Here is a 17,070-nt window from a genome sequence, read left to right as displayed (position 1 = left end):
ATAGGGCAGGCTGGGGGGGTGCAATGGGGCCTGGCGGGAGGGCGTGGAGGGCTCTGTCTGGGCCACTGGGGATGCCAGGCCTCCCAGCTGGCTCAGGGCAGAGGACAGAGGCTAATATTGCCCATCCTGGGACCTCTTGGGAATGGAGATGGCAGAAGGACCAGGTGCAGGGAGAGCAAAGCTGGGTTTTCACACCAGGGAAAGAGCCTCAGGGCAGAGAGGCAGCCCCCCTGAGAGTCTTGGCAGAAAATGAAACCAGCTGTTGTTTGCAACATTTTGACAGGAAGCAGGACCCAGTGGGGCTGGTGTGAGGTGAGGGCAGTGGAGAGGGAGCAGGCTGGCCTGTCCCTGGCTGTTTTGGAGGGTGCCACACTGGCTGTGTGTGGGACGCTGGCGGGGGTGAAGGCAGCTCTTCTGTGTGGCAGGGACTGAAGAGTCACCATCCTGCTGACACTGATCAAAGGGGGAGGCTTGGTGGGACAGACAGGGGGTGCGTGAAGACTTCGGGGTGACCGGGAGAGTGTTTTCTGACCCATCAGGTCACGTCCACTGTGTGCTCAGCCTCCACCCCATGAGAGCCGGCATGGGTCGGCATGGACCCCGATATGGACAGTGCCCTGACTGGTAGGCAGGACTTCACTTTGCACTTTGAGGGGCTCTTGCCCCTCAGCAGTGCCAGGGTCCCAGGCAGAGAGCAAGTTATGCCCTCAAAGGGGCCCGAGAGGCCACCTGCCTTGGGAGAATCTGAGTGAAGAGCTCTTGCTCAGAGGGACATGCATACTGCTGTGGGGGCCTCCTGAACACCTGTGCCCTGCTCACCTCTGCCCCTACCTGTTCTCCCAGGTGCAGGGTGGGGGTCACTTTACAGTGCAGATGTGGTCCCTGTGCCTCCAGGGCTCCGTTTGCTCTTTGCTGCAGCCTGAAAAGCCCTGAGTCTCTGGCACTGCCAGCCCACAGCCTTGCCCTGTACCTGGCCCCTTGCTCTTGGAGTCTCAGCTACACTGGCCTCCCTCCAGGGCCAGGAAGGCACCATGTCCCTCACCTAGATCATGCCCTCACCTGGAGCATTCCCTCACCTGGAGCACCCTTCATCTGGAGCATCCCCTCACTTGGAGTACCTTTACCCCTCAACTGGAGCACCCCTTGTCTTGATGCCTAGGCATGGAGGAGTCTCCCCAATCCAGGCAGCTGGGGCTTTCCAGCTCTGGATCATGAGCGGGTGAGATCTGAGACCTTGGAAGGCTATGAGAGAGGGAGCCACTGTCACATCAGGGAATGGGGCTTCTTAACAAGGAGGTCACCCTCATGGCTCTGGAGGCCTGGGGCAGTGGCTCTGAGACTCCCTGAAGCTCCTCACAGGAGGTCCTCAGGCCTTTCCTTGGGAGTTCTGGGGAGATATGTGTGCCCTGGAACCACATGCCTGGGCCCAAATCTTCCCTCTGTGGATGGGGCCTCAGACAAGTAGTTCCCCGCCTGGAAAATGAGTCTGGGGTCCAAGGGGTTGCCCTGAAGATCCTAGTGCAGCACAGGTGGTGAGAGCCCTGTGCTCCCTAGTGATTAGGCCAGCTCTGAAGCTTCCTGCTCTGAAGCTGTGGGGCCACATGGACACTGGGCCCCTCACTGCCTCTGCTCCCCACCCAGAGGCAGGAGCCCCGAGAGTGCCTGGGGAGGGGACCATGTGGGGTGGGAAGGCCACAAGTGTGTTTGCCAGTCCTTACCACCGAAGCCAGATGGGCGCCCACAGAAGTGAGAACCTCGCAGCGTGGGGTGGCCCTGGCAGCTGTGGGTGGCGGGCGGTGGGCAGCAGGCCTCTCTGCTGCTTCCAGCTTCTGCTCCCTGCCTTCCCTCCTCCCAGGACGCAGGCCCGACTCACCAGGGGCAGGGGGGTGGAGCAGCCGGGGCTGAGGATGACTCAGGGCCCAGCTGTCACCATAGCAACCCTGTTGCCTAGCAATGTTGGTCTCCCAGTAACGTCGCCTAGCAATGGGATATTTTCCCGGGCCCTGGCTGGAGCCTGGCAGTTATTTTTAGCTCAGCTGCAAATCAATCTGCAGCTGCGTTTTTGGCTCCTAGAGAAGATGCAAGGTGTATGTGGGGCGGGGTGTGTGTGTGGATTTCTCATCAAGGGAGGAAACTTGTCATGTGTTCCAAGGTACAGGCTCATAGGTGGGCAAGGCCAGATTCCACCCGGGAGTGGAGGTGGGGTGGGTGTGCAGGTGAAGCGGAACCAGCTCAGGCTACCCGGAAGAGTTGGCAGATATGACTGTCTCCCTGATGGGGTCTCTGGGAGGGCTGGTCACTCCAGCACCCTAGGGCTCCCTAGGTCAGGCTGGTCAGGAGCATTCCAGGCCAGTGTTCATGGTGGGCACCACTGGAGCGTGTCACTTGATGGCGGCTTCCTGGCACCCCTTGGCTCTCAGTTGTGGGAACTGTCCCCGATGTCCCCTGCTCCCAGCCCCTCCAAGGGGTGCAGCACACTGCCCTGGGCCAACTAGAGCACACATTCAAAAGGTCCTGGCTGCAGGGGTCTGGGCGGCCACAGGCTCAGCTTGGGGCAAGGCTGAGCTGGCCTCTGCTTAGCCTCCATCTCTCCCTCTCCCCCGCTTCTGCTGAAATGGGAGCACAAGTGGGAGGTCTTGGGCAATTGGGAGAATTTGAGCCTTTTGGGCTTTCTCACCATTTCCTCAGGAGCTAGGCTCATTGTCCCCTCGAAGCCGAGTTCCACCTCCCACTGGCCAGCTTCCTGTCCTTGGTTGGCCTTAAGCTCCATCCAGACCTGGGGCACTCTTCCTATCCCTCCACCCCCATTGCCTCTGTCTGGGCTTTGTGTTGCTCTCACAGGCCTAGGCCAGCCCAGCCCCGCCTCGGTCACGTGTGCTCCTCACCTGTGCCCCCTACCCTGTGGGGTTGCCTCCCCTGCTGGAGGGCAGGGCTCACTTGGACTGCTCCTTGTCCCAGCATCTGCTCCAGTCCTCTGCCAGGACTTGGGTTTTGAGTGGGAATGCAGAGAGGCCCAATTTGGAGGGTCAGGGCACTGAAGGGTTTGGAGCTGGGGGCACATGAAGGAGCCTCCAAACCGAGCACAGATGCTGGGGGAGTTACCTGAGATTTGGGATATCATTCATTGATCCATGCACTCACTCTCCAGGTATTTACTGAGCATGTCTGCTCGTGCACCCACAGCAAGCAAGGCCAGGCGTGGCCTTCTGGGTGCCCTGTCTTGTGGGTGGCAGACCTCTGATGGCTTATGACATTGGGTGCTTCAGGGAAGCACCCACAGGGCGTGGGGCCAGGAGCTGTGAGGAGAGGCAGCCTCTGTGGTCTTCTGTGGGTGACAGCATCACCACTGGGCCCCTTGAAGAATCAGCTGGGGCAGAAGGCAGGGGAAGCCTGGTGTTGAGGGGGCCAGCTCAGTCCTTTCCAGACTAGGTCACCCTTTAGGAACCCCTCCCAGGCACCCACGGACACTAGCCCATTTTCCGGGGGAGGAGGAGGGTGAGTAGCCAGGGGCCACAGACTGGTGGGAGGTGGGTCTGAGGCTGACTCCTCACACTGCCACCAGAGGGCGCCTGGAGCCCACTGTCTGCCTCCCAGGCCTATGCAAGGGCAGTCAGAGCCCCAGTGACCCGCCAGAAGTGGACCCATTGTCTCAGCAAGGGCAGCTGACTGGGGTGCCCACTCCCTTCCTTCTAGTGGAGCCTCTTTTGCCTTCTATGTGCCCAGCGCCAGGCCCTGTGTACCCCTTTTAAAATTTTTAATTGGGTAAAATACACATAAAACCATCTTAAACATGTCTAATTGTGCAGGAGTGTCGAGTACAGTCGCACTGTTGTGCAGCCGTCACCACCATCCCCAGAACGTTTTCATCCTCCCAAACTGAAGACTCTGTCCCCATTAAACACCAACTCCCCATCCCCCTGCCCCTGGCAACCTTCATTCTACTTTTTCTCTATGAGTTTGGCTATTTTAGGTACTTCAAATGAATAGACTCATATTTGTTCTTTTGTGATTGGCTTATTTCACTGAACATAATGTCTTCTATGTTCATCCATGTTGTAGCATGTGGAAGAATTTCCTTCCTTTTTAACCAGAATAATATTCCACGGTATGGATAGACCCCATTTTGTCTACCCATAATCTGTTAATGGATACTTGGCTTGTGTCCACCTTTGGGCTATCATGGCTGATAGCTGGTTCCCACCTCACCTTGCCCAGGGCGAGGGGCCAGCTGAGCCATGAGGATGCCTTGCCCCTCTTTGGCCCTGAAGGGGCCTGAAGCCAGGGGAGGGGGCAGTGGTATGCTCAGTCTGGCAGCGGCTCCAATGCCCCCCTTCCCCTTGGCACCAGCTGCCTTCATCTGTGAGCCTGCACTTCTGGCCCAGGGCAGCAGGAGGGCTGGGGTGGGGGGACAGTGGGGTAAAGACTTCACACCCGGGCTTCCCTGGTGGCACAGTGGTTAAGAATCCGCCTGCCGATGCAGAGGACATGGGTTTGAGCCCTGGTCAGGGAAGATCCCACGTGCCACGGAGCAACTAAGCCTGTGCGTCACAACTACTGAGCCTGCACTCTAGAGCCCACGAGCCACAACTACTGAACCCGTGTGCCACAACAACTGAAGCCTGCGTGCCTAGAGCCTGTGCTCTGCAACAAGAGAAGCCCGCGCACCACAATGAAGAGTAGCTCCCGCTCGCCGCAACTAGAGAAAGCCGGCCCACGGCAACAAAGACCCAATACAGCCAAAACCAAAAAACCCAAAAAAACTTCACACCCACAAGCATCAGAGAGTCTATGTCAGCTAAAGCTTTCAGTGATCCCAAGGTTTCCAGTGTGAGGTTGGAGTCCTGGGTTTGTGCCTAAGGCCTCCGTAATCTGACGCCACGGTTTCACCAGGCTCTTGGGTCCCATCCACTGGGTCCACACCTCAGGGCCTTGGCCAAGGCTGTCTGCTCCTCCCTGTTGTCTGGCATTTTCTCCAGACCCCACGTGACAACCTACTCCCCACCCCCTCCCTGGCCTACACATTGGCATTGGGGGCGGAGTTTCCTCTATGAGAGTGGACCCCGTTTCAGCTTGTCCCGACCTACTAGGGGCCTGATTCTGGGGCTCAGGGCTGTCCTTGCTCCTGCTTTTCCACGGTGCCTGCAGCCCTAGTGCCTGGACCCTCATCGCTGGGTTACCGCGTGGCCTGTGGGAAGTCACCAGGGCCAGGTTAGGGAGAGATGGGGGATGGAAGCCTAGGTACCAGTCTTGGAGAGAGCCACCCAGATGAACTCCCCTCCCCCAGAGGTTCCAGTGGGCACTACCTCCACCCCGGCCAAGGGCTTGGAGGACAGTGGCTCGACCAGGACAGCAAGCAAGGCGAGGCTGGAGGCGGGGGTGTCGGGGGTAAGTGGGGGGGTACCTCGAGGAGGTGACACGGAACACGTCCGGCCGTTGAGCCCCCTCCCCAGCGCCTCCTGGGCCACGGGCTGGTCCGCCCACCCCCGAGAGCGCCGTTGCAATTGGTGGAAAGTTCGGGCACCGCGGCGCAATTGGCCGCTCGGCCCGCCCACTGCCTCCCGGCAGCTTCCAGGCTCCCAGCCGGGTGGGCGGCCGGCAGGCGCGGGCGGTGGGGGCTGCGCGGGGCCGGGGCCAACGCCCCGGCTGCTCCCGCCGCGCCCCCGCGCGTCCCCGCGCGCCATGCCGCCCCCGGCGCTGCTCTGCGCCCTTTGCTTCGGCCTCTTGGCCACGGCAGCCCGCGCCGGCTACTCGGAGGACCGCTGCAGCTGGAGGGGCAGGTACGAGCCCCACTGGACCCCCGCGCGGGCCAACCCCCTGGGACTCTGCGCGCCCCTTAGGAGGGGGCTGGAAGATGTATCGCCAGCCCTTTGGGAGGGGGGCGCTCCCATCCGGCACCGAATCCTTGCCCTCCCCGCCCCCCGCCGAGTCCCAGAACGCTGGGACTCAGTTTCCTTCTCCACAAAGTGGACGCAGCTGTTGATGGCTGCGGGGAGAGGGTGCAGGGGAAGCGGGGTGGCCGGGTATGGACGCCGGCCGCCCGCCTCAGCACCGCCCGTCCGGTCCGCAGCGGCCTGACCCAGGAGCCCGGCAGCGTGGGACAGCTCGCCCTGGCCTGTGCGGAGGGCGGGATCGAGTGGCTGTACCCGGCCGGGGCGCTGCGCCTCACCCTGGGCGGCTCCGACCCCGGCGCGCGGCCCGGCATCGCCTGCCTGCGGCCGGCGCGGCCCTTCGCAGGCGCCCAAGTCTTCGCGGAGCGGGCGGGCGGCGTGCTGGAGCTGCTGCTGGCCGAGGGCCCAGGCCCGGCCGGGGGCCGATGCGTGCGCTGGGGTCCCCGCGAGCGCCGGGCCCTCTTCCTGCAGGCCACCCCGCATCCCGACATCAGCCGTCGCGTGGCCTCCTTCCGTTTCGAACTGCGGGAGGACGGGCGTCCAGAGCTGCCTCCGCAGGCCCACGGCCTCAGTGCGGATGGTGAGTGCAGGTCTGGGTGGGGACTGGCCGGAGTCGTGGAGTCGCTCCCTGGCCTCGCTGGGTGGGAACCTGCCTGTCCTCCCCACTGCACAGAGGGAGAAACCGAGGCAGCCTGTCAAAGGCACACAGCTAGTGAGTAGCAGCGCCAGGACAGGTGGCGGGGGAGGGGCAATCCCTCACCTTGCGGGTTAGGGAAATTGCTGACAGACGGCAGAATCCTGGAAGGGGAGGCCGGTTAGGGCAACCCGGGCCCCTGGTCCCTGAAGGGTTGGGGGAGGGGATTACGGCCAAAGCCGTCCAGGGCTCCCTGGCCCAGCGGTGACCTCCCTCCCCTCCCCCAGCCCGGTACAACAGAAGTCCACTGTGAGCCCGGTCACCATGGAGATGCAGCCCCGCCTCCCGGCAGGGCACCAGGCCCAGCTTTTTGCTCTCTTGGAGCTTGAAGCCTAACCTCACAGGGGATGGGGGTCTCTGCTCTGTCTCCTGACCCTCGAATCCGCCATAACCTCCTGCCACGTGGGCTGGGCCGGTGACTTTGGGCCCCAGGAAGCAGCTCTGGGAGACCAAGGGGTTACCGCCTGCTGGTGCTGCCTGTGAGATGGGTGTGCGAGAGCATGTGCCTCGTGCACCCAGACCCTTGAGCTCCAGCTTGGTGGGTTTTTGTTCCTGCATGCTGGGCACAGCCCCCAGGCCCATGTCTGTGCGTGTGTGTGATGCATGCACGAGCCTGCAGTGTCACCGCAAGTACATGGCGTCTTCAGGGTGTGTACACATGATCCCTGAGAACCCCAGTTGCCATCAGGCCCTGAGGGGGGTCTGGTAGCTTGCCCTCTCTATCCTGTGTCCAGCTGGGGGAGGGCTCGGGTAGTCCTGGAGAGGGCAGGGCCGCCACTCATGACCTCCCCTGCATGCCAGCTGCCTGCAGACCCTGCAGTGATGCCGAGCTCCTTTTGGCCGTGTGCACCAGCGACTTTGGTGAGTGTCCCCGCTGTGGGGTGAGCCAGGGGCCTGCCTTCCCCTGAATGCCACTGGCCAACATGTGTCCCCACAGTGATCCATGGAACCATCCACGGGGTTGCCCACGACACAGAGCTGCAGGAGTCTGTTATCACCGTGGCCGCCGCCCGTGTCCTCCGCCAGACATTGCCGCTGTTCCGGGTGGGGGGCCCTGGGGGCCAGGCTCAGGCCTCCATTCACACCCCACTGCACTGTGGCGTCCACCCTGGCCCTGGAACCTTCCTCTTCATGGGCTGGAGCCGCTTCGGTGAGGCCTGGCTGGGCTGTGCACCCCGCTTCCAAGAATTCAGCCGTGCCTACACGGCTGCCCATGCTGACCACCTCCACCCCTGTGAGGTGGTGCTGGACTGAGGGGCCTGGGAGCAGGGTGCTGGGGAGGGGCGGGTAGGAGGGTGGGGGGGTGGCCTCCAGAGGGCATCACAGTACCAACTGCTTCCGAGGTAATAGCAATAACCAATAAGAATGCTGCTTGCATTAGCCAACGTGCATCGGGTGCTCGTGCCTGAGCCCAGCCCTGGGCCTGCCTCACTTCACTTCATTCTCCCACAGCCCCCGGCACTGCCCAGTTCCCACTTCACAGAGCCAGAGACTGAGGCTCTGGGACAGTGGTGCCATATCTAAGGCCACCCAGCCCACGCCCTGGAGAGGGGCTGCTGATGGGTGGGGGCAGGCAGGGACTCCCCACTCACGTCACCTTCAGCTCTGCTGCCCCCAATGCCAGCTGATTCCACTGCTCCGAGTGGGAGTGAAAAAGGGGCCATAACACCCAAGGTCAGAGGTGGGTGGAGGCCCTTGTAGGGGGAGGCAGGCAACACCACTCCCAACCTGAGGAAAGGGGCTGCAATCTGGCGGGCCACCGACTTCCCCTCATGGTTTGCTACAAGCTCAGCAGAGTCATCCTGGCCCCACTCTGCCCTTGGGGAAGAATGGGCCCCTCTGTCCACAGGCCCCTACAACGTGCCCAGCATCCTGACGGCTGTGGGGTCTCTTCTGCAGGGTCCTGCTTGTTGCCCATTTCTAGTGGGCGGGGGCACACAATGGGGTCTCTAAGGACCGTTTCCCGCCACTGGCCTCATTGTTGCTGCCCCCGCCTTCCTCTCCAGCCTCAGCCACATAAAGGGCCAGCGCGGTCTGGACAAAGCTGACGGCCCTGAGGCTGAAAGGCCCCAGGGTGGGGGTGCATGTGGGACTACTGAACCCAGAGAGGGAGCTGACTCTGCTGACCCAGCCCCACAGCTCCTGGGAGAGAGGGGCCACAGCTCAGGTCTGGTGGGGTGCCTGGGCTGAGCCCCAGAAACAACTTCCCATCTCTGCCTGGCAGCCATCACTGGAGAAGGGGCCCCGCCATCCTGCAGGCAGGAACTGAGGTTGGGAGAGGAACAAGGATACACAGGGCCACTTCTGCCAGATTCGGCCGATATAGGTACCTCACGTTGCCTCGCCCTCTGTGGACACTGCATCACTCCAGTGGCTGTCCTGGAGTTTCCATGGGGCAGGCTGTCTAAGGCTACACTCGTGTCGGGTACACACTCCTTTCACTTGGACGGGCCACTTGCTGTGGGGACTGGTGAGAATTGTGGTGGAAGCACAGTCACCCCGGATGGTAGGCTCCCCTGGGCTCCTCCCACCTTCTGCTGTTCCTGAGGCTCCTTGCTGTGCCCTTTCACATCCCCAAACTCAAACTGGCACCCATGGATTGTTCAGAGCTCAGGCACCAGACCTCTCCTCCTCTCCACGCACATTCTGACATTCCCTCATTGGAGAACTGGGCCAGCCTTCTGGCTTTAAATACCATCAACATGCTGATGACCCCACATTTGGATCTCTAACCTGGACCTCTCTCCTGGACTGCAGACCCTTGTATCCCTGTTTCCCCCTCTCCCCACCAGGGAGTATCTCAGTAAAGACCAGAGGAGGAGGAGGTGAGTGTGCTCCCGTGTCATCCTCCTCCATCTTGGGAGGCTTTTGCACTGCCCATGCAGACCCCGACCCGAGGAGGGTTTTCCCTCCAGTGCTGAGGAGCACCTCACCCTTGGCTCTTGCCCTGATTATCTACCCAGCTCCTCACAGCCTTGTTTGGACAGAGGCCCATGGCCACACCCATTGTGGTCACTGGACTATCTCTGGGACCATCTGTTCAGAAAAATGTAGGGCATCTTCTCTGGGCTGGGCCCTAGGCTGGACACTCGCCTCTGCCCACCTGCCCCAGGAAGCACTTCCTATGCGCACACCCTCCTCCAGGGAAAGTGTTGGCTTTGCAACCAGCAAAAGGAACAGAAAGGGCAGAAGTGGGTGTGGCTGACAGGGCCAGAGGAGCCCCAGGGTGCTCTGGGAGGAGCCTGGAAGGCTTGGGCCAGGGGCTTCATGCCTGCTCATAGGGGAGTGGCCAAGGGGAAAACGGTGTGGGTGAGCATGAGAGCTGGGGCTATGGGAGCAGGTGCCTCTGGGGTACCTCTGGGCATGTGCACTCACACAGGTATGCACTCGAGTGCCCAGTACCCAAAGGTGAGGAGCAGAGTGCAGGTGTGAAGGTGAGGGACTTTTGGGTGTGCACACTGGGGAGTCGGGGTAGGTTCCTTCATTCAGTCGACCAGCTTCTATTGAGTTTCTTCTAGGTACCAGGTGCTGCTCTAGGCACCAGGAATAATACAAGGAACAAGAGACAAGAATGGGATGCTGTGTAAGCCCAGTGCACATCCTCCTTTTATGGGGAGGGCCCAGTGACAGCCAGGAAGGAGACAGGAGGTTCTGAGATGGGGATGGGGAGCAGCCCTCCTCCTCTCCAGTGCTCAGGTCTTGGGAGCAGGGCACCAGGGTTTCCTGCCACAGGAACACCTGTCTTTCCCAAGTGGAGGCAGCTGGGGCCAAGTGTGCAGCAGTCTGCACTTGGGGATGGGGGCAGTGGTCTCCAGCATGCCTGCATTGTCTGAGGCAGCCTCAATCCCTCCTGACCGATGCCGTGGATGGATGAGGAGCCAGGCCAAGGCCTGTGTGCAGACAAGTCTCTGCCACTCAAGGACGTTTGGCCTCAGGGTGGGGTGAAGAGGGGGTCCTGGCTCTGTCCCCCCACTTGCCTCTCCCATTCCCAGGCTTCATCAGGTCACTTCCGAGAACTCAATCTTTTTTCGAGTGTGTGACATTTTCTGGAGAAGGAAGGTGGTCTCCCCAGCTCCTGGGGCTCTTCCTCCATCCCCCTGACTGGGCCAGCTGCCAGAGCGCCCAACACCTCACATCCAGCTCCCCTCCCATGACGCTCAGAGAGAGCCAACATCTGTCTTCTCGGTTTTGCTAAATTTCTCCTTATCAACCCCCTCCGCCCTGTCCCTCAGCCAAGCTCAAACTCCCACCGCCCCCGCCGAACCCTGCGCATCCTGCGCACTCGGGCTAACTGCCCTCAGCCGTGGGAGGGGCCCGAGGGGCCTCCCCGCGACTGCTCCTGGGCTTGGCTGGCTATCGGGGTGTGCGGGGTGGCGTCTCCCCGGTGAGCCCTTCACCCCGGGCTGACCGCCGCCCCTGGGCTTCAGCCACACCGCACGGGCCTCTGCTGCCAGTCAACTGGATCCACGGCACCGCTTCCGTTGGGCGTCTCCCCGCGCTGGGATGTGCAGCCCCAGGGGTCCGCAGCGCCCAGGACAGGCTCGCAGCAACCATCCGCGGCGTGGGCCAACAAGGCTGAGCGACGCAGGCTACAGGCAGGATGCTGTACAGCCAGAACCACGAGGGTAGCCCCGGACCCCAGGGCTCCGCGGTCCGGAACCCGCGGGAGGGTCCCTGGACCCGGACGGAGCGGAACGCGAGCGGACCGGCCGCTCAGGCTCTCCCGGCCGCTTCCGGTGTCTCGCCGCGGCCGCCTCTTCCGGCGCGGCGCTTCGGGTCTGGTACGCGCGGAGCGGGGAGGAGGGGCGCCGCGCAGGCCGGGGGCGGTGGGGAGGACGGCCCTCTCCAGGTCCGGGCCGGGGCAGGAGGGTCTCGGACCTGAGCCGAGGAGGGGCCTTGAGGTGGGGCGACGCTGAGCCGCTCTCCCGCAGCCATGGAGCAGGACGACCCAGCCGAGGCGTTGACGGAGCTGCGCGAGCGGCGGCTAGGCGCGTTGGAGCTGCTGCAGGTGGCGGCGGGCTCGGGCCTGGTCGCCTACGCCGTGTGGGCGCTGCTGCTGCAGCCGGGCTTCCGCCGCGTGCCGCTGCGGCTGCAGGTGCTGGGCAAAGGGGTGTGGGGACCAGCTGCGGGCCGGGCGGGCCTGGGCTGGGGGCGGGGCATGGAGTGTAGCGCTAAGGGGGAGGGTGCAGCTACTCCAGGGCCGATTCGTCTGTGGGTTGGGACCTCCAGGTAGGACCAGACAGGCCACTCTTAAGAAAGGAAGCCCAGGAGGCAGGCCCCCCACCCTCATAGTCCCGCCTGCTTCCTTGTACAGGTGCCTTATGTTGGCGCGAGTGCCAGGCAGGTGGAGCACGTGTTGTCGTTTCTGCGAGGCCGTCCAGGAAAGATGGTGGATCTGGGCTCTGGTGACGGTAGGATTGTAAGGACCGTGTTCGTGTGTTGGGGAGCGTCTGTGCTGACCCCTCCCGTGAGCGCACCTCCCCATCTGTTGGTCCTGACGCTCTTTGTGCCCACAGGTGCTGGCTGCCCACAAGTGCGGTCTCCGCCCAGCTGTGGGCTATGAGCTGAACCCGTGGCTGGTGGGGCTGGCATGGCTGCATGCCTGGAGGGCAGGATGTGCGGGCAATGTCAGCTACCGCCGTGAGAACCTCTGGAAGGTAATCCAGGGAGTCCTGGACCCCCTCAGACCCCACCCCTGATCTCCATGCTTCCAGTTCTAGCTTGGCCACCCTGCTGACAGTGCCAGGTACCTCTGCCACCTGGGCAGGCTGGAGCTGGGACTTGGAAGCTGCAGTTACCCCATGCTCATCAAACCTCCCTGCCTGCTGGGGTGATTTCCTCTTCCTGCAGGTGAGCCTGAGGAACTGCTACAATGTGTCTGTGTTCCTGGCTCCTAGCGTGGTAGGTCTGGGGTTTGCTGACCCCATGGGAGGCCCAAGCCATCCCCAGCACCACTGTAGGTGCTGGGCCTGGAGGAGCTGGGTAGGGGGAGCTGTGTTCCACCCTGCCCACCCCAACCTCCCCTCTCCCCCATAGCTCCCACTGCTGGAGGACAAGCTACAGGCAGAATTGCCTGAGGGAGCCCGAGTGGTGTCTGGGCGCTTCCCCCTCCCCACCTGGCAACCTGTGGCTGTACTGGGTGAGGGCCTGGACCGCGTCTGGGCCTATGATGTCCGCAGTGGTGGGCCAGCTGGGCAGGCTGTCCCAGGGCCTAATTCTGCCTCCGTACCTGGAGCCCCCAATTCTCAGGTTGGCTGACTGGACACAATAAAGACTCAGTGGGTTCCAGCCTGATTTTTGTTGGGTGTTGAGCTGGGTGGAATGATCTCCCAAGGGGGTGCTGTGGGGAGGGCTCCATGCTGGCTGTGAAGAGTTCTGCTCCAAGTTTATCTGTTGACCAGCTAACGGCTGCGGGTCCTTGGGTGCTGCGGCTTGGCTGGAGGTGTGGCCCCCGCTTTCCAGGGGTGTCCTATACCCACCAGCTTCCTCAGCGTCAGGATCTCCTGCTTGTATCTGCTCAGAGAAACTAGACATAATCACCACCTGGCTGTGGACAAGCCCTGCTGCTAGTGCCTGGGACTGACATCCTTGGGTCTTACCCAGCCCACCTCTAGAGCCCACCTGCCCAGGTGCTGGTCTATGTACTCTTGTAGCTCAGAAAGTTGTTCCTCAGCCATCGTGGCTCGGACTAGTAGCTGTGCTCTCTCCGTTTCCAACTCTGCCTGGAATGGGGGAACATAAGCCATGAGCCCAGGCATGGTGTGAGGAGGGGCCTCTGGCCAGGCTTTGCCGACTACCTGGGTGCCACGGGAGAAGTCCTGTAGCTTCTGGCGGATCTGGGCCCAGGATGCAGCTTCCAGGCCCCTGTGAGGGGAGGATGAGGGGTGGGCACGAAAGCTGGCATGGACCCAGGTGTTGACCAATGACCCTGCTCGAGTCAGGGCCCCTAGGTCCTTGAGGTGCCTGCTGGGAGTGAGTTTGGGACAGTATAGGGCTGCCTTTCCACTATGGGCCCTGTGAGGCTTGGAGCCATCTATGCATGGGGGCAGCCACTGGCCACTCAGAGAAAGCTAAGTCACAAGGCCAGCTGAGACAGTGACCCCAGTGTCTGTAAGGATGCTATGGGGGGAGGTCCCCCCATGCTGGGGGGTTTCCCAAAACCCCAGGCAGGCGACTTGTCCCAGCTTCTGCCTACTGCACAGTTGAGAACATGAAGGTGTAGAAGCAAAGGCTGTGAAGGTCACCTGGTAGCCTGCTCCTGCCTTGTCCTGGGGTCAAGACTTCTACCGTCCATGTCACCACAGGTCTTTAGCTATGGGTCCTCCGAGTCTCAGCTGAAGTGTCCTTTCTCGGGGTCTCTCCCTGACCCTCCCATTCAAGGGTAGCCCCCTTCCATCCAGGAGAGTAGTCCTTCCTCTCTCCAGGCAGTTGGTTTTTCTGCGATTACTAGTGTCTCATAAGCAGTCTGAGACCGGAGAATACAGATGAGCCGCCTTGTTCACTGCAGCAACCAGAACCCCTCTAAGCAGTTAGTTCATAGGATAAATGAATAGGTCTCCCCAGCACCCACACCAGGTACTCACTGTTGCTCCAATGGTCTCCCCTGAGAGGCTTCACTGGGTTCTTTCTTTGGGAACAAGAACAGCGGTTGCTGAATGAGGCAGGCTGCTCAGAGGGCCTGGGGTTGGGACTTTGCTGAGCTTGGGATGGGTCCTGGGGCGAGTTGTGGGGCAGCAGGGAGGGGTCACCTGGGCCTGGAGCTTCTGGAGCTGCTTCTCCAGCCTAGCTTGGTCCTCTCTCAGGTGGCCAAATTTGGTGACCATGTGCAGGGGCGGCGGCTCCACGTCTGAGGTGGCTGCACCAGAGGTAGCCTTGGGGGTCCTGGGTGCCCTGTTGGGATCCACCAGCACCTGTTGCACACTAAGCCCCGCACCAGGTCACCTAGGGCCATCCCACACCGGTGCCCAGCTCAGGGATGGGCCCACCTGTGGGCAGCCAGCAGCTCCTCGTGCCTCCGGCTCAGATCTGCCAGGCGCTTGCGGTAGGTGCGAGCAGCCCGGGCCAGCTGTTGCTCGCGGCTGTGATGTGCCCCCCGAATGTCCTCCAGAGTGGTTTCCAGGAATGTCCGAAGGGCTGTGGATGCAGGCTTCGGGCCTGCACCATCTGCAAAGCCCTGGAGGAGGTAGGGCCGGGCTGCAGCAGGTCCACACCTCCCTCCCCCACCCCCCAAATTCCTCCATGGAGCTGGTCTGACGACAGCATGCTGGGTGGGCCTGAAGTCTCCCACAAGGTCAGAGTCTCTCTGAAGTGGTCTAGCACACCCAAGCCAGACTCGGGCTCCCCAGGACCCAGAGGCCTCCCACTCAACACAGGGCCAACCGGCCCAGTGCTCACAGCCACGACTCGGGCGCAGTGCTGCAGTCGGATGGCGTACTCCTCATTCAGCTTCTTGAGTTGCAGCTGCAGCCGGGCGTTCTCTGCTTCAGTCTGGTGGAGCTGGCCCCGGCAGGCAGACAATACCTGGGGGTGGAGATGGCCCTGAATTTATGTCCTGGAAGGTGGACCTTTGCTGAGCCAGACCTCAAAGCAGGTAGGGGTGGGCCTCACCAAGGCTTGTGCAGACAGTTGCTGCCCAGCTGTCCTGGCCTCCTCCTGGGCTCCCTGCAGCTGCCAGCCCAGGGCTGCCCTGCAGACATGGGTATGAGGCTTAGCCGGGCCTAGGGCAGGTGACTCCTGCCCCTTAAGAACAGCTCCTTTGCTCATTGTGCCCTGCTGGGCTCTCCTGTCCCAGGTGAGACAGTCACTCACACATGCGTCTCCAGTGCCTGTTGCCAAGCCTTGTGCTGCTCTGGCGCCCGATTTACTTCTCCCTGTGGCTGCGGGGTACACAAGGGCTGGCTGGGTGAGAGCCCAAGCTCTGGGTCCCCTGCACTGTTCCACCTCCACCCTGGGCTGGGAGAAACTTCAACAGATTCCCGGGCTAGATGGCTGCACACTCACACCATTCCCTAGCTTCTGCTGCTCGTTCTCAGCGGTCAGGAAGTCCTTGGGCTGTGCCTGCACAGAAGAGCTGGTCTCAGCCTCACTGGTCCCCTGCTGGACCCGTTTAGCTTCCACCCATGCGCTCATGGTGACCTGGAGTCTGTGGTGGTTGGAGTGTCCTTGACCCAAGGCCTTGTGCCCAAGCTCCTGTGCCAGTGCCTGGTGGTGCCCCGGATCAGCTTCTGCTGGGGCTGCCTGCTCTCCGTGCAGCTCTAGCTCCAGCACCCGGCTCTCCAGCCACAGGACCTGCGGGGTGACCAGGTCATCATCCATCTGGGCATCCACAGGGACACAGCACACACAGGACAGGTGGGGACTCACAGGCACTGTGTGTGCACAGTCACATGGGGCACACCTGCACCCCTCACAGTTCTGGCACTAAGTGCACCCTCCCCCCATGCCCTCAGGCTGGCACACATCAGTGCGCACCTCACTCGTCAGCTCGAAGATTTCAGCCTCATGTTGCTCCTTCAGGCGATGGGTTTTGATCTGCAGGTCCACCAGCTCCTTGCAGACCTGTGGATGGCCAGGATGAGAGGTGGGGCCTGTGGGGCCCTGGGGATGCCCTCCCTCCTGCCAGTGCCCAAGGGCCCCCACACACACCTGCAGCCGCTGCTCCTCACTCAGCTCTAGATTTGAGGGAACCTCTGTCTCAAGGTTGGTGGCCCAGGTTGGGGTACCTCCAGGGACTCCTGGCAGCCAGGTCTCGGCCCGTGGCAGAACCTAGGGAGGCACCACCACTCATACCCCAGGTGCGTCTCAGACCTGGACTGTGTTCTCCACTCTCATGAAGCCACCAGCCATCCACCCCCACACCCTCAGCCTGGCAGAGCTGGGGCAGGCCCTCCCACAGCCAGGATCAGGCCCAGGTCCTGGGAGGACCTACACCCCTCCTGGTCTCTGAGGGAACAGGGAGAACCCCCGAGCCCAGAAGCAGTAGCGTCCTGGGAGGACTCACATTCTTGGTGGCCCGAGGTGGGGCCCCTGAGTAGGGGCCTGGGGCTGCCACATACTCCATAGACAAAAGGGACTCTGGGCTGCCCCAAGCCTGGTGCCACCTCGACTACTGGCCTGTTGCTGCAACACGATGGTTTGTGTTGCCAAGGCCTCTGTTGTCCCCAGGAGACTCCCGGGGCCCCACCCACGAGGGCAGGCAGGACAGTTCAGTGGTTGGGGAGGTGGGTGCAAACTCTCAACTTCTTCCATATATGGCGATCCATTTTTTCCGGCTTCCTTTTCCTCATCTGGGAAACGCAGATTGGCACCCCAGCATTTATCAGGGCCACTGATGGAACCACGAGTGCATAGAAGGGCCCAGCTTAGGGAGGTGTGGGACAGCGCGCATGGTATGGAGATGCCGCTGCTGTTACTGTTGTCCTCACACAGCGCGCTTTGTTGTACCATGTGGGTTCGCACACTCATTAGGTCCCTACGCTGAGCACTGGA

General features: G+C 61.9%; 3 protein-coding genes across 4 annotated transcripts; 2 read left to right on the top strand and 1 right to left on the bottom strand.

Moving 5' to 3' along the window:
- Positions 1 to 5,118: 5,118 nt before the first annotated feature.
- On the top strand, positions 5,119 to 7,862 carry METRN (meteorin, glial cell differentiation regulator). The gene is given in 5 exon segments (XM_067012641.1): positions 5,119 to 5,299; positions 5,301 to 5,777; positions 6,068 to 6,468; positions 7,384 to 7,443; positions 7,520 to 7,862. Coding segments are annotated over 5 exon segments (1,335 nt in total). The 5' UTR covers positions 5,119 to 5,219; the 3' UTR covers positions 7,837 to 7,862.
- Positions 7,863 to 7,897: 35 nt separating this feature from the next.
- Positions 7,898 to 12,870, top strand: ANTKMT (adenine nucleotide translocase lysine methyltransferase). Of its 2 annotated transcripts, XM_067012645.1 has the most exons (6): positions 7,902 to 11,363; positions 11,514 to 11,677; positions 11,897 to 12,001; positions 12,099 to 12,239; positions 12,433 to 12,483; positions 12,619 to 12,870. In XM_067012645.1, exons 1-6 carry the CDS (start codon positions 11,183 to 11,185, stop codon positions 12,838 to 12,840), a joined length of 864 nt encoding a protein of 287 aa, XP_066868746.1. In that variant the 5' UTR covers positions 7,902 to 11,182; the 3' UTR covers positions 12,841 to 12,870. The 2 variants fall into 2 exon arrangements, with proteins under 2 accessions (XP_066868747.1, XP_066868746.1); XM_067012646.1 differs by lacking the exon at positions 12,433 to 12,483 and having other exon boundaries at positions 7,898 to 11,363.
- On the bottom strand, positions 12,866 to 16,695 carry CCDC78 (coiled-coil domain containing 78). The gene is made up of 14 exons (XM_059037926.2): positions 16,583 to 16,695; positions 16,228 to 16,347; positions 16,054 to 16,140; positions 15,718 to 15,870; positions 15,583 to 15,639; positions 15,391 to 15,458; positions 15,190 to 15,268; positions 14,977 to 15,102; positions 14,568 to 14,755; positions 14,331 to 14,472; positions 14,166 to 14,209; positions 13,380 to 13,446; positions 13,204 to 13,304; positions 12,866 to 13,095 (listed from the first exon to the last, which is right to left on the bottom strand). The coding sequence occupies exons 1-14, from the start codon at positions 16,640 to 16,642 to the stop codon at positions 12,984 to 12,986; spliced, it is 1,404 nt and encodes a 467-aa protein (XP_058893909.1). The 5' UTR covers positions 16,643 to 16,695; the 3' UTR covers positions 12,866 to 12,983.
- Positions 16,696 to 17,070: the final 375 nt, after the last annotated feature.

Source organism: Kogia breviceps, chromosome 14, assembly GCF_026419965.1.
Source record: "Kogia breviceps isolate mKogBre1 chromosome 14, mKogBre1 haplotype 1, whole genome shotgun sequence".
Classification (NCBI taxonomy): Eukaryota; Metazoa; Chordata; class Mammalia; order Artiodactyla; family Physeteridae; genus Kogia; species Kogia breviceps.
The sequence above is the reverse complement of the archived record's forward strand: the minus strand, read 5'-3'. Positions and strand labels throughout refer to the sequence as shown.